Raw genomic sequence first — 19,525 nt, forward strand, 5'->3', positions numbered from 1 at the left:
TTCTATTGAGGCTTCGATCATTATCCGAGAGTGCTTATTTGGTGCGTAAAAGCGCCCATATCCTTATTCCCAAAAATAACGGTCCTTAGAATGAATGAGAGAGGCCCCATGCTTAGTGAATGAGAGGTTCCATTCGATGTTCCCGGGATTGCGCCCCCTCCCTGTTCTAGAATCTGAGAATTGAGGGTGACCACGCCTGCGCACTAAGCACAATATTGCCTAGGTTCATTTCATGGGTATTTGGAAAGGTGGAGAGTGCTAGGCTACGGACAGTGTGGGTTTAAGGTTCCCACTCTTTTTAGGCTGGCGGCTGACCCAAGCGTATGCCCCCCCCCCCCCCCCCCTCCCCCAACGAGAACGATACGACGGAGCCGCAGGACAAAATAGGGAGGATAGTGGAAGCGACTGGAATGAGAGAGGAAGAGAGCTGATTTAGGAGATAAGGTACGACAGACAGAGGCATCGCGGCGGTAGACACCAACCAGACAACCGTAGCTGCGGACGAAGAGAGAAAAAGGAAGACATAAAAAGTGGGAAGGTTTGACAATTTTGTAAAACGAACAGAGTAAACAAATTGTGGAAACGTTAGTTCACCGGGTAAGTTAAGCCTACTTATCATAACGTGAATATAACGGGCGTGATTTTGCGTTAGACTTAACATTTCCTATGCTCGTCTGCTCATAGCTGTCACGTTATTTTCATTCTACATAGCTGCTCACTTGTGAGCATTATGAGATGATAGCCTACCAATAATACAACATCGTATTGTTGTATTGTAGGCTATCACGTTTGATAGTCTATAAGCAATAGGCTGTTAAATTGCCCTTGCTCAATGCTCACTGATAAAGTTTCCGTTACCTATCAGCCAATCAAATGTATAATGTCATGCATATCTTCGGTGGGACGATTTTACACAGAAATTGACCAAAATAACTTGGGACCGAAACTCAAACCTACCGCTATGCTCGCCGTAGCCTTATCATGCGCATTAGCTTAGTCATTTTACTCTAGTAGCCTACATTCCTATCAGCGACGTAGCCTTTTCAGTGTATCAAGACCAAGAGTTCTCCTTGTGTGGTTCATGCAACAATGTTACACTTGCCTCTCGACTGGAGCGGAGCCCCCATATTAGTTAGTGGGGCCTCAGCCCACTAGCAGTGCGCATGCATGCAGCGATGCCGTCACTGACAGCCGGTTCACGTTTTGTGCGCACTAGGCCGCGCTAGGCTCCAACACTGCGGAGCAAGACACGCGTGTTATAAAAATGTGGCAGCGACAGTTTGTCTGTTACTAATATGTAAATGAACATATCCTTATTATGAATGTGTGTTTACGTTCCACGTATAGTCTCAAATTGGCCTTGTGTGTGTCAAGCGCCGTGGTTAAGCCTCTACCAGTATAATCAGTGTCGTTTTCCAATAGGCCTAGGCTATGGCTGCAGACCGAATTCAATCACAGTAGATTAATTGGAATATGCTATATGATGCAATACTTTTGTAGCTCTTTCTGTTGAATGGATATAACTTTCCACCAATATTTTTGCCATTATTCTTACAGCAAGTTGACCGTTATAATATTATTGACGTTATAACCAACAACAGCAAGTTGACCGTTATAATATTCTTGACATTATAACCAAGGCTGACGCACGCGTGCATTGCTTTGGCCAGGCATGGGGCCTTTCCTTGAATCGCGTGCATTCCTCCGCGGCGATATATAGTCACTCACATACTCAGCAAATAATATACTTGTTTACATAGTCCATTATTTGAAAATGTTCCAATGTTTGTGGCAATTGCACAAAAGTAGCATAGAGAAGGCCTATTCATTTTTCAGAAAACTGTTATATCCTATTGCTCATAGTGAGTAGGCAATGGCTGACTGGTCCAGTTAACAGGTGCCCTATCTCGTTACTTTATTTACCTCGATATTATCATTTTCTTTCTCCTAATGTCAGTGAACCAGCTCTTTATTCATTTTGTATTCAATTAATAATGTTGCATTTCTTAACGTTATTAAGTAAAATATGCAAGTACCCTACTGGAGTGTGGTCATTTGGACACATTTAAAATTATTCTTGGAAAATTCACAGTAGGAGAAAGTGTATGCCTACTGCACACTTCATTACACTGCAAACAGTGTAACATCATACCAAGTGCAGTAGGCCATCATTTTTCTATTGCTCAATAATGTGTTTATTGCTAAAAATAGGAATACCGGAATACACTCCCTTTTTATTTATTCTTTAGCAAAACCTTTTAAACATCTATTGTAGATGTATCAGCAAATAGCTAGTTTCCCAAGCATAAGCCATAACTAACATGTATTAGAATGGAATTAGAGGTAAGTAGACCACTTGGAGTAATTGGACCCCCTTCCCCCAATCCCCGGACTCTGCAGTATCTGAGTGGCGTCATTACCAGTGATGTCATTACCAGCGGTGTCATTAACCAGTTCTTAGTCCTCGTTAACATTTTATATTTACATTTTGTCATTTAGCAGACGCTCTTAGCCAGAGCGACTTACAGTTAGTGCATTCATCTTAATTAAGACAGTTAGGTTGGACTACCGCATATGTCAGTCATAGTAAGTTCCTTTTTCCTCAATAAAGTAGCTATCAGCAAAGTCAGTGCTAGTAGGGGGAGGGAAAAGTCAAGTGCAAGTGTTATGTCATGAAAGGCAATCTTTTTTTCCTTTTTTAAACAGAAATCTCTTTCCACATTCCCCCTCCCCCCTCTCCCCTGTGACATCATTGCCTCGGCAGCAGGTATGGCAGACGCAGACGTTGACTTCCAGACAGGCGATGCCGGGGCATCCGCCACCTTCCCCCAGCAGTGCTCGGCCCTGCGCAAGAACGGCTTCGTGGTGCTGAAGGGACGACCCTGCAAAATCGTGGAGATGTCCACATCCAAGACCGGCAAACACGGCCACGCTAAGGTCAGTTGTGCCCGATTTGACTGTAACCATTTTTATAGCCCTGGCTGGTGTGCAGACATGAAAGAGTGGCTGACATCATACTATCTTGCGCTTGTTTCTGAGTCTGTATGTATTGTGTCTACAACTCCCTGAACAGTTTGTCTTTCCTTTTCTTTATGGGCAGGTCCACATGGTTGGTATTGACATCTTCAACGGAAAGAAGTATGAGGATATCTGTCCCTCCACCCACAACATGGACGTACCCAACATCAAGAGACTAGACTACCAGGTGAGAGGACATTGGAACGGCCAAAGCAGTGAGGAGGACAGAAAGGATGGAGGGAGAGAAGGAGAAGTAGAGAGAAAGAGGTATTGCTGGTTTGAGTGAGATGGCCAATTAGGTAACACTCACTCTCAAACTAAATGGCCACGTCACTGGTAATAGATGTCCCTTGTGCATTCTGATTCCCTATTTGTAATTCCCTGACTCAATCTCCTGCCTCTGCCCTTGTTGACTCACACTGGAAGATCTGTGAGGATTGACTAGGTGTCAGCAGTATGGTGGAACCTCCCTATAGCCCAGAGATCATCAACTAGATTCAGCCGTGGGCTGATTTTTATCTTGAGCGGTTGATCGGGGGGCCGGAACATGAATACCAATCATTTGTAGTCGGCAAATTGCCTGCGTGGGAATACTTAGGAACAGATTTCCAAAAATGTAATAATTTGGAGCTGATTTACTGGTGTTTTTACAGTCTTTTATGTCCAACAATGAAAATTCGAAATGTTATGTTTTTGCTCAGAAAACTTGGGGGGCCAAATATAACCACCCACGGGCCAAATTCATCCTGTGGGCCGCCAGTTGGGGAACCCTGCTATAGCCTATTAATAGGCTGTGGAGATATTAGCATTTTTCCTGTACCAATCCAGTGCTGTTTAAGCCATGAGGAAAAGTCAATGAGGTTGGAGGAACACATAATGGAGTTTGAAGGTGAATGTAATCACAGTGGTGTGTCTAGTACAACTCTGGGATGGAATGCCTTTGACCAACACCAGCACAAGTTCTATACTTTTTCATGGTCCTTAGAGCCGGATAGGGAACCTCAAGTGGGTAGCTGTTTTTTCTCCTGTGTTCATTTTTACCCTCTTTCGGGCGGGAGACTCTGGCACTGTGGGTGGACATGAGTCAGTTGATTGGAGGGCACACAGTAGCTCTAATTGATTGACTGATTGACAGGGCAATCAGAAAAGGGGCAGAAATTAAACAAGAGTATTTTTCACACGTCTGTCTTTCTGTCATCCTCCTTCCCTCCGTCCTCTCTTCCCCCTGCAGTTGATTGGGATCACGGATGGTTACTTGTCTCTGCTCCAGGACAGCGGTGAAGTGAGAGAGGACCTGAAGATGCCAGAAGGAGACATGGGCAAAGAAATCGAAACCAAGTACGACGCTGGAGAGGAGATTCTGGTCAGTGGTGTTCCTCATCCTACTTCGTCTATGATTCTCCCTCGACAAGAAATTGCCTACGTTTGCTATTAAGCGTTACGGTTTTGTAAGACACAGTGTTGCATGGGAGTAGCCCTTTTCCTAAAGTCCAGAGATTTTATTGTCCTTATTCAGTCCTTTGTACCTCCTCTACATAAGCAGTTGTGTAGGTAGACATATCTGATTCTGCTACGGCTGTCGTAGAGAGGGGACCAAAGCGCAGCGTGGTAAGTGTTCATATTGATTTATTAAACAAATGAAACACTAGAACAAAGAAACAAAACGAAAAGCCAAACAGTTCCGTCAGGTAACGAATGGCAAAACAGAAAACAACTACCCACAAAACACAGGTGGGAAAAGGCTGCCTAAGTATGGTTCCCAATCAGAGACAACGATAGACAGCTGCCTCTGATTGGAAACCATACCTGGCCAAAACATAGAAATAAAATACATAGAATGCCCACCCCATATCACACCCTGACCTAACTAAACAGAGAAAAACAGCTCTCAGGTCAGGGCGTGACAGATTCATGTTTTCCTCTCCTCTTCTGATCTATTTACCCGGTGTGTGTTTGGTGGAAATTCCATACAATGGGGTAAAGTACTTAAGTAAAAATACTTTAAAGTACTACTTAAGTATTTTTGGGGGCTATCTGTACTTTACTTTACTACATTCCTTATGAAAATATTGTACTTTTTACTCCATACATTTTCCTTGACGCCCAAAAGTACTCGTTACATTTTGAATGCTTAGCAGGACAGGAAAATGGTCCAATTCGCACACCAATGAAGAGAACATCCCTGGTCATCTCTACTGCCTCTGATCTGGTGGACTCACCAAATACAAATGCTTTGTTTGTAAATGAGTGTTGGAGTATGTCCCTGGCTATCCGTAAATTTAAAAATACGAAAATTGTGCCATTAATATAAGGAATTTGAAATATATATTTTTTTTTAACTTTAACTTTTGATACTTAATTATATTTGAGAAATTACATTTACTTTTGATACTTTAGTATATTTAAAACCAAACACTTTAAGACTTTTACTCAAGTAGTATTTAACTGGGTGACTTTCACTTAAGTCATTTTCCATTAATAAGGTATCTTTGCTTATACAGAAGTATGACAATTGAGTACTTTTTCTACCACTGATTCCATATGTATTATAGCTGCTATAGTCATATTGAACCTGTATACTTACATTACTTCCGGGAATTGAATGTCCCTGTCACGAACAGTTAAAACTAGCAGAGTACACAAATACCCTCACTTATCAATGAAGACTGGCAGGACTAGGGATACATGGAATTTGGGAGTAAGACTGTACAGTATGTAGCACATACCAATCCCTACTGGGAATCGATACCATGCTCTCAGCAGCACTCTGCAAAGTGTTATGGTTTGGGGCACAGGAGGGTGGTTGCACCTTAATTGGGGAGGACAGGCTCGTGGTAATGATTGGAGTGAAATAGGTGGAATGGTATCAAAAACATGCCATTCCATTTGCTCTGTTCCAGCCATTAGGAGCCGTCCTCCCCTCAGCAGCCTCCACTGGTTTGGGGGTAGCAATTGCTTCAAGTCTCAGGGAAAGGGATGATGTCCCAGCCTAAGATAGACACAACTAGTTTACTTCTACTACACCAGCAAAGTTGTTCTTATAATTAAAATACATGTATTTTGTTTGTTTCCCAGATCACTGTTCTGTCTGCGATGAATGAGGAGGCTGCAGTTGCCATCAAGGCCATGGCTAAATAAGACACTGCAGGTAAATGCAGAAGCTTTCTGTATCCCAACTGAACTACCTGTCACCCCATACACACACTGCCTGTGACAAAAGTGTGTGTGTGTGTGTGTGTGTGTGTGTGTGTGTGTGTGTGTGTGTGTGTGTGTGTGTGTGTGTGTGTGTGTGTGTGTGTGTGTGATGCCACAGGACACTTTTTAACATGCACGTGCATTGCCAGGTTACAGGTACGTAACACTGTATGTCTATGGACCAAGGGGAAGGCAACTCCAAGACTGCTTTTTGGAGAACATCTCTATTCAAGACCTTGAACTACAGAGATGTTGGCATAACAGGAGTTATCGTTAATGTTGATCAAGGTCTTTTTGAATGTATCTTATTTATTTGTATGTCTTTTTTTATCAGCCAAGGTTAGGTACATGTTTTACTTTGCCTAAGGACATACTGAAACACTTTGGCTGGTCCCCCAGGCTACTTATTTATTTGTTTTAAATCACAGGAGGTTGGTGGCATCTTAATTGGTGGAGGACGGGCTCGTGGGAAAGGCTGGAGTGGAATAGGTGGAATGGTATCAAATACATAATAATGTCTGGAACGGAGCAAATGGAATGGCATCAAACACATGGACCATGTGCCATTATTATGAACCGTCCTCCCCTCAGCAGCCTCCAGTGTTTGCAATGTTACTGTTGGTTTACCTGGTTGTAGGCTTCATTCGCACTACAGTATATGTCTGTTTTGAAAAACATGTTGGTACAAGGGAATTGTTTAAGAGTACTGTACAATATACTGGGGATGTCTTGTTTTTCCATGTACAGTGCATTCGGAAAGTATTCAGACCCCTTGACTTTTTACACATTCTGTTACCTTTACAGCCTTATTCTGAAATGGATTAAATAGTTTTTTTCCTCATCAATTTACACAAAACCCCATAATGACAAAGCAAAAACAGGTTTTTAGACATGTTTGCAAATAAAATACAAAAGAAAACTGAAATATCACATTTACATAAGTGTTTACTCAGTACTTTGTTGAAGCACCTTTGGCAGCGATTACAGCCTCAAGTCTTAGGTATGACCCTACAAACTTGGCACACCTGTATTTGGGGAGTTTCTCCCATTCTTCTCTGCAGATCCTCTTAAGCTCTGTCAGGTTGGATGGGGAGCGTTGCTGCACAGCTATTTTCAGGTCTCTCCAGAGATCGATCGGGTTCAAGTCCGGGCTCTGGCTGGGCCACTCAAGGACATTCAGAGACTTGTCCGATAGACACTCCTGCGTTGTCTTGGCTGTGTGCTTAGGGTCGTTGTCCTGTTGGAAGATTAACCTTCTGAGCGCTCTGGAGCAGGTTTTCATCAAGGATCTCTCTGTACTTTGGTCCGTTCATCTTTCCCTCGATCCTGACTAGTCTCCCAGTCCCTGCCGCTGAAAAACATCCCCACAGCATGATGCTGCCACCACCATGCTTCACCGTAGGGATGGTGCCAGGTTTCCTCCAGACGTGACACTTGGCATTCAGTCCAAAGAGTTCAATCTTGGTTTCATCAGACCAGAGAATCTTGTTTCTGTAATATTTCAGTTTTTTATTTTTTATACATTTGCTAAAATTTCAAAAAACAGTTTTTGCTTTGTCATTATGGGGTATTGTGAGTAGATTGATGAGGGGGGGACTATTTAATGAATTTTAGAATAAGGCTGTAATGTAACAAAATGTGGAAAAAGTCAAGGGGTCTGAATACTTTATGAATCCACTGTATATTATATGAAATCTATGAAAGGTACAGTACTGTTACAGCAATGGACTTGCCTACCCCTTATGCACTTATTACTTGCTTACATATGTTATTTATTTACAGTATTTATGTATGAGCACATGTATATATAAAGAGTTGTTTTTATATAGATTCCAATGCTTGGTGTATTTGTGTGAATGTAATGGTGTATTTACAGTGAGCTCCAAAAGTATTGGGATAGTGAGTTTCAAAATATTGGGACAGTGACACATTTTTGGTTGTTTTGGCTCTGAAATGATAATGACTATGAGGTTAAAGTGCAGACTGTCAGCTTTAATTTTGAGGGTATTTTCTTTGATATCGGGTGGTCCGTTTAGAAATTACAACACTTTTTGTACATAGCCCCCCCCCCCCCCTCCATTTTAGGGGACCAAAAGTATTGGGACAAATTCACTTGTGTGTATTAAAGTAGTCAAAAGTTGAGTATTTGGCTCCATATTCTTAGCGCGCAATGATTACATAAAGCTTGTGACTCTACAAACTTGTTGGATGCATAATGATTAATGATGAGAAAGCTAAATATCATACCACCAAGACATTCTAACCTCACACCATTACAATAACAGGGGAGGTTAGCATTTTTATGTCTCTAACTTTCTCAGTCATCATTATTCACGATTCATTCAGGATTATCCGTAATCATGGTAGCATCCACATTAATGTAAAAGTGTTTAGAATCATATTAGTTTCTTAGTTACAATAAAAGTGACTCCAAAAAATGACAATACATTATTAACCATTCATTTCTATTGTGCACAAAATAATCTGAAATACAACCAAAACATACAACAAATGCACCAAACAAGTTTGTAGTCACAACTTGATGTAATTAATCATTGCACGTAGGAATTTGTCCCAATACTAAAATGGGGGGACAAAGTACAGAAAGTCCTGTAATTTATAAACGGTTCACCCAATATGGATGAAAATACCCTCAAATCAAAGCTGACAGTGTACACTTCAACCTCATAGTCATTGTATCATCTCAAATCCAAAGTGCTGGAGTACAGAGCCAAAACAACAAATGTGTCACTGTCCCAATACTTTTGGAGCTCACTGTATATGAAATGTGCACTATGTGAGGTCAAGGTTTTTAAATGTGTGGTGGGTTACTGTATTTTGATGGTATGTGAAAGGATCTTTGTATTTGTTGAATGTTCAGAGTTCGTACTGTATGTACCACAATGCACTTGTGAACTGTTTTGTATGGATGCACACTAAATTATACTGTCCACTTTTTTTCTTTCTTCCCGTCTCTCCTTCCTATCCCTACGTGTGTCTTCCTCAATCACTTCATCTTCCCTTTTCTTTTTCCCCCTTTTCTACCTATCCTACCCCTGTACTTTCCTTGTCCTCCCAACTCTCTTTCAGGAGTTAACAAGATGCACTGGACCTGGAAAAAGGAGGGAATAAGGCCACGTCAATGCTATTCTCCCACTTTTGTTTTTGTAATCTCTCTCCCTCTCACTGTACTTTCTCGCCCTTCTCTGGGTTAAATTAGTAACGCAATTCAATAAATAATTGGAAATAGCAAAACAGACAAAACATTCTCTCCACACACACACACACACACCAGGTCAACACCTGTACAGATTAAACGGAGAGAGAAGGTAGAATGGAGAAAGTGTTTTCTCACAAACAAATTGCCACCTATGAGGGCAGGGCATAAGTAACTACTGTACCTAGTCAAGGGAGGAGGGGTGAAAATCTCACAAATGTCTGTTTTGTAAATTTTTCCGATTCATCAAGGGCTTCTTCAACTCGATGTATGAGTGATGGATGCTGTTCTGTTTAGGAGCTCATTCAGCGGGAGCACTGTGCTTGGAATGTTACAATAGAAATATAGCATACATCATTGAAAATGGTGCCGGTTCTAGAACATGGAGATTGTATCAGGTCTATACGTTACATTTCTGACTTTCTGAGCGATCCACCCTTCTGAATGAGCCCCTTCTGTCTTGTTCAATATTTTGTGTAACGTATAGCACCTAAACCTGTCTGTTTAAAAAAGTGTCATGATTTACATGCCAGGATCAGGGCCCAGATTCACAAAACCTTAAGAAGAAATGTCTTAACAGCCATTTTTTTCCTTAACTATAGACTTATGATGAAAGTTAAACAGTTGCTATTCCTCAAAAAGGTTATTGGAAATGTACTTGCGCTACTTCTTATGTTTCTCCTTAAGTAAGAAGTTAAGAAGAAATTCGATTCTTGAAAATAATGTTTTGGGATTTGTTCCTAATTCCAAGATAGCTAAACCCTTGTCTTGAACTCAGGGCAGTGAGAGAATAAGCTCATGAAAGCAATTGAACATGTTTAATTCACTCACAAACTTCATCTGAAAGTTTCAGTATCGATTATTTTAAACCCAAGAACATACTAGAACAGTAATCTCAGTAGAAAATATGATTGCCTTTGCTAGATAAATGTTTGTTGCTAGGCAACCGATTTAAGAAGATTAACAAGATATGAGAAGTTTGTAGGAAAGATTTTATGATTTAAGATAGAGGATTTTTTTTTCTTAAGAAGCTTCTTACGTAAGTGTTTTGTGAATCTGGGGCCAGTTCTTTGAGTAGGAGTTGAACAAGTGTCACAGAGTAGCATTTGGGAGAAACGAAACTCGCAAACCAATTCCAGTGTTTCAGTTCAGTCTTTCAGATATCTGATCGAGACCGTGCACAAGACTAAGTCCTTTCTTTGCGCAATCAACCCCTTATCTTCCATTACCCTCAACGCCTGGGCAAAGACCTTATCGACAGGGGCTGCCAACAGGGCAGGTAGCTAGCTAGTAGACACACTGGGTCACCTATAGAGAGAAGCACCAAGTTTTTTGACCCATTATTACTTTGTACAAACTCATGAATGAGAAAAAAGTTATGGCATTTGGTTTTTGCATTCACAAAGAAGTTCAAATTGTGCAGAATGTCTCCCCGCCCCAAAATGAATTAAAGAAGACACAAATTGTTAGAAATGGTGTGTGCTTTATTTATTTAGCGGACATAATAGTTGAAGGTAATACATCCAAACACACAATAAAATTGACAAAGTATAACACTATACAGTTTCACAGTGGAGAAAATGGTTTCCTAGTACAGCTAGGCATCTAAAACTAAAGTAATACTGCACTAACAAAATAAACTATACAAGAAATATTACTACAAAGTCAAGCCTGGAAGTTTGGGCTTTACAATCAACCATCAAAATCCAAGTTTTACTGTCCCATAATTCCAGTCTTCTAGAAGCCTATGAAATCTCAACGATAAGAACTCCTGGTAAAGGTAGTTTGGGCAGGTAACCATGGTTACTTGCTGTGGTGATAGAATCTCTGTCCACTCTGGGTGTGGGGAAGGAGAGCGTGGCGAGGAGCCGCTTGGGGAGAGCTCTGGAAAGGGCCCTGGTGGACGGAACAACGCCAATGAAATGTTATCAAGCAACAGCTAAGAACTTTAAGCTAAACCATGCATATTTTAAATGACCAAGTAATAATTGAAATTGAATATTATAGTTGACACATTAAAGATGTTTGCGTTCACTGTTAAGATTATTTCATACTCAAGATTCACACTGTTTTTCCTCTGGCTTTGGCTATGAGAGCTTGGACAAATTGTGCAACAAAACAAAAATACAAATCACTTTTCAATCTATGCTTTAATAAAGAGCACGAGTAAAGGAATAACCAACATACCCACAATAACCTCTTTCTGAGGCAGTCATATTTCTGATCAACAGTAAGATGTGGGGTGGGGAGGGGGTAATGAGGTGTACCTTGGGAGTGGGGATCTGGACAGCCATGGAGGAAGTGGGGAGCAGGCCAGCAGCAGACGTATGGAGGGCTTGGGGGTGCACGGGTCTCAGAGCACCCTGGAAAAACACAAGAGGAGTTTAGGGAAAGACAAGGAAAGGACAAGAGGTAAGAGTGAGGACTCCGATTTGAATTGACATTTGTGCACTAAGCACTTAAACATTAAAACAGATTCACAACGAAGTGTATTGGTTGAATAGAGAACTCAACCTTATATAATATGCACCTCTTGAAAGTGCATCTTCCCCCCCTATCTGTCTGACCAGTGGTCTTACCGCGTCAGTGAAGCCAGACTGTTGGTTGGCATGTTCCAACTGCTTCTGAAGGGGTATTCCAGCACCAGGGATGAATCCAGGCTGGGACGTGAAGTGACTGTGAACAGCATAGCCTGGCTGCTGATGAGGGAGGTACTGCATTGCCTGGAATGCAGACACACCTAGGCAGGAGACAGAAACAATCTAATTGGGTATTAAGGTATTAACCCATTCACATCCTTGTACTATATTTAGTACAATTTCAACATGTGCCACAGAACAAATTCTGTTTGGTGTAAACTCATGAAATTGTGTCAACATAGTTAGTACAAGTGTCTAGACAGGCCACATTGACGTCATCTATCATACCTCAACTGTCAATCAAAGTTGTGCTTAGAATTATTTGTTCAAATTTTCTCAATGATCAGCATGTCTTTTTTTTTTTATACATTTATGAATTAAATTGTTAAAAGCATATATAGGGCCTTCAGCAAGAATTCACAACCCTTGACTTTTTCCACATTTTGCTGTGTTATAGATTACATTCGGACTGTTTTTGTCATAGGAATTACATTTTTAGAATTTGTTTTAACAAATTAATTAAAAATGAAAAGGAGAAATAATAGGTTTTACCTAACAAAGAGGTGGATACCTAAATAAGTTCAGGAGTAAAATTGTGCTTAACAAGTCACATAATAATCTGCATGGACTCACTGTGTGCAATAATAGTGTTTTTTTTAATGACTACCTCGTCTCTTTACCCCACACATACAATTATCCCTAAGGTCCCTCAGTCAAGCGGTGAATTTCAAACACTGATTCAACCACAAAGACCAAGGACGTTTCCCAATGCCTCGCAAAGAAGGGCACCTATTGCTAGCTGGGTAAAAATCTATTGAAAAGTATACATTGAATATCCCTTTGAAAATCGTAAAGTTATTAATTACACTTTGGAAGGTGTATCAATACACCCAGTCACTACAAAGATAGATGCATCCTTCCTAACGCAGTTGCCGGAGAGGAAGATTTCATCATGAGGCCAATGGTGACTAAAACAGAGTTTAATGGCTGTGATAGGAAACTGAGGACAGATCAACAACATTGTAGTTACTCCAGAATACTAACCTAATTGACAGCGTGAAAAGAAGGAATCCTGCACAGAATTCAAATATTCCAAAACATGCATCCTGTTTGCAACAAGGCACTTAAGTAATACTGCAAAAAAAAATGTGGCAAAGTAATACACTTTTTGTCTTGTAAGTGTTACGTTAGGGACAAATCCAATATAACACATTACTAAGTACCACTCTCCATAATTTCAGGAATAGTGGTGGCTGCATCATGTTATGGCTATGCTTGTAATCATTAAGGACTGCTGAGTTTTTCAGGATAAAAAAGAAACAGAATGGAGCTAAGCACAGGCAAAATCCTAGAGGAAAACCTGTTTCAGTCTGCTTTCCACCAGACACGGGGAGATTAATTCACCTTCCAGCAGGACAATAACCTAAAACACAATGAACAATCTACACTGGAATTACTTACCAAGAAGAGAGTGAATGTTCCTGAGTGGGCGAACTAGAGTTGTGAATGAAATCTTCTTGAAAATCTATGGCAAGACTTGAAAATGGTTGTCTAGCGATGATCAGCAACCAATTTGACAGAATTGGAAGAATTATGAAAAGAATAATGGACAAATGTTGCACAATCCACGTGGGGAAAGCTTTTAGAGACTTACCCAGAGACTCACAGCTGTAATCACTGCCAAAAGTGCTTCTACAAAGTATTGACTAAGGGTTGTGAATAGTTATGTAAATAGTATATTTCTGTATTACATTTTCAATACAATTACCAACATTTCTAAACTGAATTCAGGCTGTAACACAACAAAATGTGGAATAAGTCAAGGGGTATGAATACTTTCTGAATGCACTGTAATACACTGAATATAAAAGATAGACATGGTTTTAAAAAGGTAGTTGTAATATTTCATTAAGACATTTGTAGGTGGCTTAACTTGTCCCTGTCCCACGGCTCAATTTACCCCATACGTAAGTTGTGCAAAGAGACCACTTTTTTTGTACAGCTATGTTTTCAAAACTGTAATGTTTACATGAATTCTGATAATTTCCAGGGATACACAACATTCTGAAATATATGTATATAGAACAAAAATATAAAACAACATGTAAAGTGTTGGTCCCATGTTTCATGAGCTGAAATAAAATATCCTAGACATCTACCTGACAGGTGTTGCATATTTGGAAGGTGATTAAACAGCATGATCATTACACAGGGGCAACTTGTGCTGGGGACAATATATGGCCACTCTAAAATTTGTCTCAAGATTTGAGGTAGTGGGCAATTGGCATGCTGACTGCAGGAATGTCCACCAGAGCTGTTGCCAGAGAATTTAATGTTAATTTCTCTACCATAAGCTCCCTCCAATGTCGTTTTAGAGAATTTGGCACTATATCCAACCGGCCTCACAACCGCAGACCATGTGTATGGTGATGTGTGGGCGATCAGTTTGCTGATGTCAGCGTTGTGAACATAGTGCCCCATAGTGGTGGTGGGGTTATGGTATGGGCAGGCATAAGCTAGGGACAACAAACACAATTGCATTTTATCAATGGCAATTTGAATGCACAAAATTACAGTGACAAGATCCTGAGGCCCATTGTGAGGCCACATTTTTGTTATCTGTGACCAACAGATGCATATCTGATCATCCCAGTCATGTGAAATCCATAAATTAGGGCCTAATGAATTTATTTCATTTTGACTGATTTCTTCATATGAACTGTAACTCGGAAAAATCGGAGAAAATTTTAAATGTTGAGTTTATATTTTTGTTCAGTATAGATCTCTTTGTTAGAAAGAATACTTTATTTCCCTTGACGGAGTGATGCGGAATGTAAAAAGTGGCCGAACCTATCCCACTCTCCCCTACCTAAGGGTATTAAAAAATGTCTGTTATGGACATGAATAGTTTAAGGAAACAGTAAACCTGTTAGGATGCTTTAAATCCCTCTTACTCATGCGCACACCAAGGTTATTATAGTAAACTAAAACTAAATCATGAAAAATCTATTTCGTAAACTGAAATAAAATAATTAACAAATCCATTTGAAAAACTAAAACTACACTGAAATGATTATATTTCACTCCAAAACTAAATAAAATAAAAACCATCATGAATTTTGTTCAGTTTCCTTCCACTAGCTTCAGTGCCATTCCTTTTAAAACCAAGCCACATTGAGATTTCCTTTATAATTCAAATCTAACCTATGACCTGACCCATCACCTGAAGTATTACAACCCCCCACTGGCAATATTTGCACAAACTATTCAACACAAATGGCTCCTAGCCTCCCATGAATTTGGTTTCTACCTTACACTAAAACAAAAACTAAATATTTTATACAACTAAAACTGTTGTGTATTAATATTCTAGTTTTGTCCCTTTAGGGCACCTGTAACTCCCCCTTGCTTACCTACGTTGAAATGTTCTTCCTGTGAAACGCATTAAACGATGCCCAAGTTAATATCTACTCCTGTCTCATGTCCTGTCCTTATATTAGTTGTATAAGTAATACAGTGTGCTATACAACAAAAACAAATTAAAAACTAGCAAATCCGGTCTGAAAATGAAAATAACTGAACTTCAAAAATTAAAATCCCACACTAAAAAAATCACAGCCACACACATCCTACCTCTGATCTGGGAGCTGGTGGTGAAGCTGACAGGTACAGAGGGGCCGGGGGCGTAGGTGGAGGGGTGTTGTGTCTGGGCCACGCCATAGCTCTCGTGGACCGACTGACTACCCCCAAACTGTCCGTGCTCAGCCGGGCCCGCACTGAACCCAGCCTGGTTCTGGTGGAGCGAGGAGAGTGAAACGGTCACTCTAAGCAAATCACACGGAGCACGGGTTATGCGTCTGTTGGCATCATTGACATTTTCTATGGCTCAGTGGGTAGGGGCGTGGTGTTTGGAACTACAGAGTTAAGGATTTAATTCCAGCTTGGGGCCGAATAGTGATGTCTGGAACTCCTTTTATGACCATATTGCTCCTCCGACACAAGTGAAAAGTGTGCTTCATAGAAAGCTCTCAAGTGGTTAGAAAGGATATTACACATGCTGAGGGCTCGCCAGTTGCCACTCACCGGGTTGACCGGTGTTGGAAACAACTGCTTACTGCGCTCTGACATCAGACCCCCGGCCCTGTTGTGACTGACTGGACTGCCTGACAGAGGGATGAGAGAACGAAAAAAGGGATGAGGGACGAGTATAGTGAAGTGACAGGTGTCAGTGAAGTCACTGAAGACATTTGTGGAGAGAAACAACGTGCTACATATATTGAAAATCAAAAGGTCTGGTAGATGACCATATTATTATGATTATTATGTAATTGATAGCAGATTGCATTTATGAACAGATGTAGGCTAAACCTTACATTCAATGTTAAGGAGATGCTGTCCTGTGTGCATGGTTAGACTGGGCTGGTAGCTGGCTGACGTCAGTGTTGTGATGTCACTGCAGGAGAGGTAAAAACAGGTGAGATCTCTGAAAGGAGAACTCAAACGATCAGCAAATCCTGATATCTATGGCCTTACTACAATCACATTCATAATCCAAACTGGGAGGATTGCATTTCAATAATCTAAAGTGGATCCTTGACCTTGACTCTTTCTACACTTACATTAACGTTATAATAATAACAACAATAGCAATACATGGGATTTAAAGAGCCTTTAAAACAAAAACAAAAAAGGACACCATGTTAAGGAAGCTTGACCGGTGAAAGCACATTTCTAGACACATCCAGGCATCCAAAGTGTTTTCACCTAAGCTGTTTCCATGTCGGTAAATATTAAGGAAAGAAGACAAGGAAAGGAAGCCGCTTAAGACATTGAGATGGACCTGAGGAGTCATCGAGGCTCAATTCCTCTCACCTCTGCTCCTTCCTGCGTCTCTTCTCCTCCTCGTGCAGGACCTTCTTCAGCTGGAGGAAGAGCTGATGCTTCTCCTCCTGAAGTCCCTGCAGTTTCTCCCCCATCTTCATCACCTTTGAGGAGGAAGAGAGGGTTAAGGTGAACAAGTTATTTCTCTGATTGATCTCCATCTGTTTGTATGTTGTTTTGACTTTCTCTGACCTGTTCTTTGGTCTCCTCCAAGGACATCCTCTCCTCTATCTCTTTTGTTCTCTTTCTCTCTTCTTCCTCTTTCATCTTCTGCTCCATCATCTTGTCCACCTCTTCCTCCTCTGAGATTAGGAAGAAAATAAATCACCTTGAGAACAATGAGAAATGTGCACCAATTCCAACAAGATAATTGTGGATACGGTTGGTGAGGAATGCAGTAGTCAAACCAAGCCTTGTGATATCTCACCTTGTCTTTTACGCTCCCTTTCTCTCATTATGTGTTTGTGGAGGGCTCTGGCCATAGCGTTGGACAGCTTCGGTCTGTCCAGCAGAGCAGGCATGGTGACAGGCAGTGGAGGGGCCAGCTGAATGCAGCAGAATGGAGAAAATATGTTGAATAGTAGCTAGCTACATGCAGCAATAAAAAAGTGACAATTACCACCTAGGAACTGAAAATGATGTTTTCTTCAAACATTTACTTTGTTGATAATAGAAATACATAATCATAGCTACAGTTAATTGCATTAATTCACCATCAGCTAGCTAACGTTGCATTTAATCTGGCTGTGCTAGTTGGTAACTAGAATTGCTAACTCAATGAAGAACGGCCGGCAGGCGTTAAGTTGTAAACAGACTTCCGTTGCTTTATGAGTCTCCGCTTGGAGTTTGGTTGTTTTGCTAAATTATAATGCGGAAAATTACCGTTTTTCTATGAAAAACACGGACTTTTTGTCTGTATTGTAAATTTAAAAAAATTCAATCATGGTTAACCCCAACCAATACATTTCCGGTGTGAAATGGAGCTTCCCGTTTTGACTTCAGGGGAACGGTGGGAGTTGTGGTTTCTAATTAGCACGTGGCCCAGACCTTGAACAGATGATTTTATTTGGAATGACTGAAGTTCACGGACGGCACGCTCATTATACAGGATTAGGTGGCCGATTGACTAGGGCTGCATGTTCTGAGCTAAACTGACCAAGATGCACCTCCAATAACTACACTTGTAGTTTTTTATTTCACCTTTATTTAACCAGGTATGCCAGTTGAGAACAAGTTCTCATTTACAACTGTGACCTGGCCAAGATAAAAAGCAGTGTGACAAAAAACAACAACACAGAGTTACACATGGGATAAACAAAAGTATAGTAAATAACACAATAGAAAAATCTATATACAGTGTTTGCAAATGGAGTTAGGAGGCAAGGCAATAAATAGGCCATAGTAACGAAGTAATTACAATTTAGCAAATTAACACTGGAGAGATAGATGTGCAGATGATGATGTGCAAGTAGAAATACTGGTGTGCAAAAGAGCAAAAAAAGTAAATAAAAACAATATGGGGATGAGGTAGGTAGTTGGATGGACTATTTACAGATTGGCTGTGTACAGCTGCAGCGATCGGTAAGCTGCTCAGATAACTGATGCTTAAAGTTAGTGAGGGAGATATAAGCCCTCCACAAACACATAATGAGAGAAAGGGAGCGTAAAAGACAAGGTGAGATATCACAAGGCTTGGCTTGACTACTGCATTCCTCACCAACCGTATCCACAACAGAAAGTCAAAACAACTTCAGCGATTTTTGCAATTCGTTCCAGTCATTGGCAGCAGAGACCTGGAAGGAAAGGCGGCCAAAGAGGTGTTGGCATTGGGGATGACCAGTGAAATATAGGGGGGAAAGTATTTGATCCCCTGCTGATTTTGTACATTTCCCACTGACAAAGAAATGATCAGTCTATAATTTTAATGGTAGGTTTATTTGAACAGTGAAAGACAGAATAACAACAACAAAAAATGTCAAAAATGTTATAAAATGATTTGCATTTTAATGAGGGAAATAAGTATTTGACCCCCTCTGCAAAACATGACTTAGTACTTGGTGGCAAAACCCTTGTTGGCAATCACAGAGGTCAGACGTTTCTTGTAGTTGGCCACCAGGTTTGCACACATCTCAGGAGGGATTTTGTCCCACTCCTCTTTGCAGATCTTCTCCAAGTCATTAAGGTTTCGACGCTGACGTTTGGCAACTCGAACCTTCAGCTCCCTCCACAGATTTTCTATGGGATTAAGGTCTGGAGACTGGCTAGGCCACTCCAGGACCGTAATGTGCTTCTTCTTGAGCCACTCCTTTGTTGCCTTGGCTGTGTGTTTTGGGTCATTGTCATGCTGGAATACCCATCCACGACCCATTTTCAATGCCCTGGCTGAGGGAAGGAGGTTCTCACCCACGATTTGATGGTACATGGCCCCGTCCATCGTCCCTTTGATGCGGTGAAGTTGTCCTGTCCCCTTTGCAGAAAAACACACCCAAAGCATAATGTTTCCACCTCCATGTTTGACGGTGGGGATGGTGTTCTTGGGGTCATAGGCAGCATTCCTCCTCCTCCAAACACAGCG

The 19,525-nt window shown here is 40.9% G+C and overlaps 2 protein-coding genes across 9 annotated transcripts; one reads left to right on the plus strand and one right to left on the minus strand.

Moving 5' to 3' along the window:
• Positions 1–255: 255 nt before the first annotated feature.
• On the plus strand, positions 256–10,903 carry LOC106577556 (eukaryotic translation initiation factor 5A-1). 8 transcript variants are annotated; one of them, XM_014155694.3, is made up of 6 exons: positions 256–538; positions 2,765–2,937; positions 3,101–3,205; positions 4,250–4,381; positions 6,094–6,166; positions 9,304–10,903. In XM_014155694.3, exons 2-5 carry the CDS (start codon positions 2,770–2,772, stop codon positions 6,154–6,156), a joined length of 468 nt encoding a protein of 155 aa, XP_014011169.1. In that variant the 5' UTR covers positions 256–538; positions 2,765–2,769; the 3' UTR covers positions 6,157–6,166; positions 9,304–10,903. The 8 variants fall into 8 exon arrangements, with proteins under 8 accessions (XP_014011169.1, XP_014011170.1, XP_014011171.1 ...); XM_014155695.3 differs by having other exon boundaries at positions 256–530; XM_014155696.3 differs by having other exon boundaries at positions 256–530; positions 2,768–2,937.
• On the minus strand, positions 10,894–17,960 carry LOC106577555 (G protein pathway suppressor 2). Its single transcript, XM_014155690.3, has 10 exons — positions 17,833–17,960; positions 17,378–17,495; positions 17,143–17,252; positions 16,942–17,054; positions 16,443–16,522; positions 16,153–16,232; positions 15,703–15,862; positions 12,010–12,170; positions 11,698–11,793; positions 10,894–11,326 (listed from the first exon to the last, which is right to left on the minus strand). The coding sequence occupies exons 2-10, from the start codon at positions 17,469–17,471 to the stop codon at positions 11,234–11,236; spliced, it is 987 nt and encodes a 328-aa protein (XP_014011165.1). The 5' UTR covers positions 17,472–17,495; positions 17,833–17,960; the 3' UTR covers positions 10,894–11,233.
• Positions 17,961–19,525: the final 1,565 nt, after the last annotated feature.

Source organism: Salmo salar, chromosome 18 (assembly GCF_965601325.2).
Source record: "Salmo salar chromosome 18, fSalSal1, whole genome shotgun sequence".
Lineage (NCBI taxonomy): Eukaryota > Metazoa > Chordata > Actinopteri > Salmoniformes > Salmonidae > Salmo > Salmo salar.

Excerpts from the sequence above, each read along its gene's own strand:
- LOC106577556 (XM_014155694.3), top strand. The coding sequence starts at position 2,770 with ATGGCAGACGCAGACGTTGACTTCCAGACAGGCGATGCCGGGGCATCC. Across the intron at positions 2,938-3,100 it reads GCAAACACGGCCACGCTAAG|GTCCACATGGTTGGTATTGA; the intron begins GTCAGTTGTGCC and ends CTTTATGGGCAG. Across the intron at positions 4,382-6,093 it reads ACGCTGGAGAGGAGATTCTG|ATCACTGTTCTGTCTGCGAT; the intron begins GTCAGTGGTGTT and ends TTTGTTTCCCAG.
- LOC106577555 (XM_014155690.3), bottom strand. The coding sequence starts at position 17,471 with ATGCCTGCTCTGCTGGACAGACCGAAGCTGTCCAACGCTATGGCCAGA. Across the intron at positions 17,055-17,142 it reads TGGAGGAGACCAAAGAACAG|GTGATGAAGATGGGGGAGAA; the intron begins GTCAGAGAAAGT and ends TCCTCCTCAAAG. Across the intron at positions 11,794-12,009 it reads AGTCTGGCTTCACTGACGCG|GGTGCTCTGAGACCCGTGCA; the intron begins GTAAGACCACTG and ends GTGTTTTTCCAG.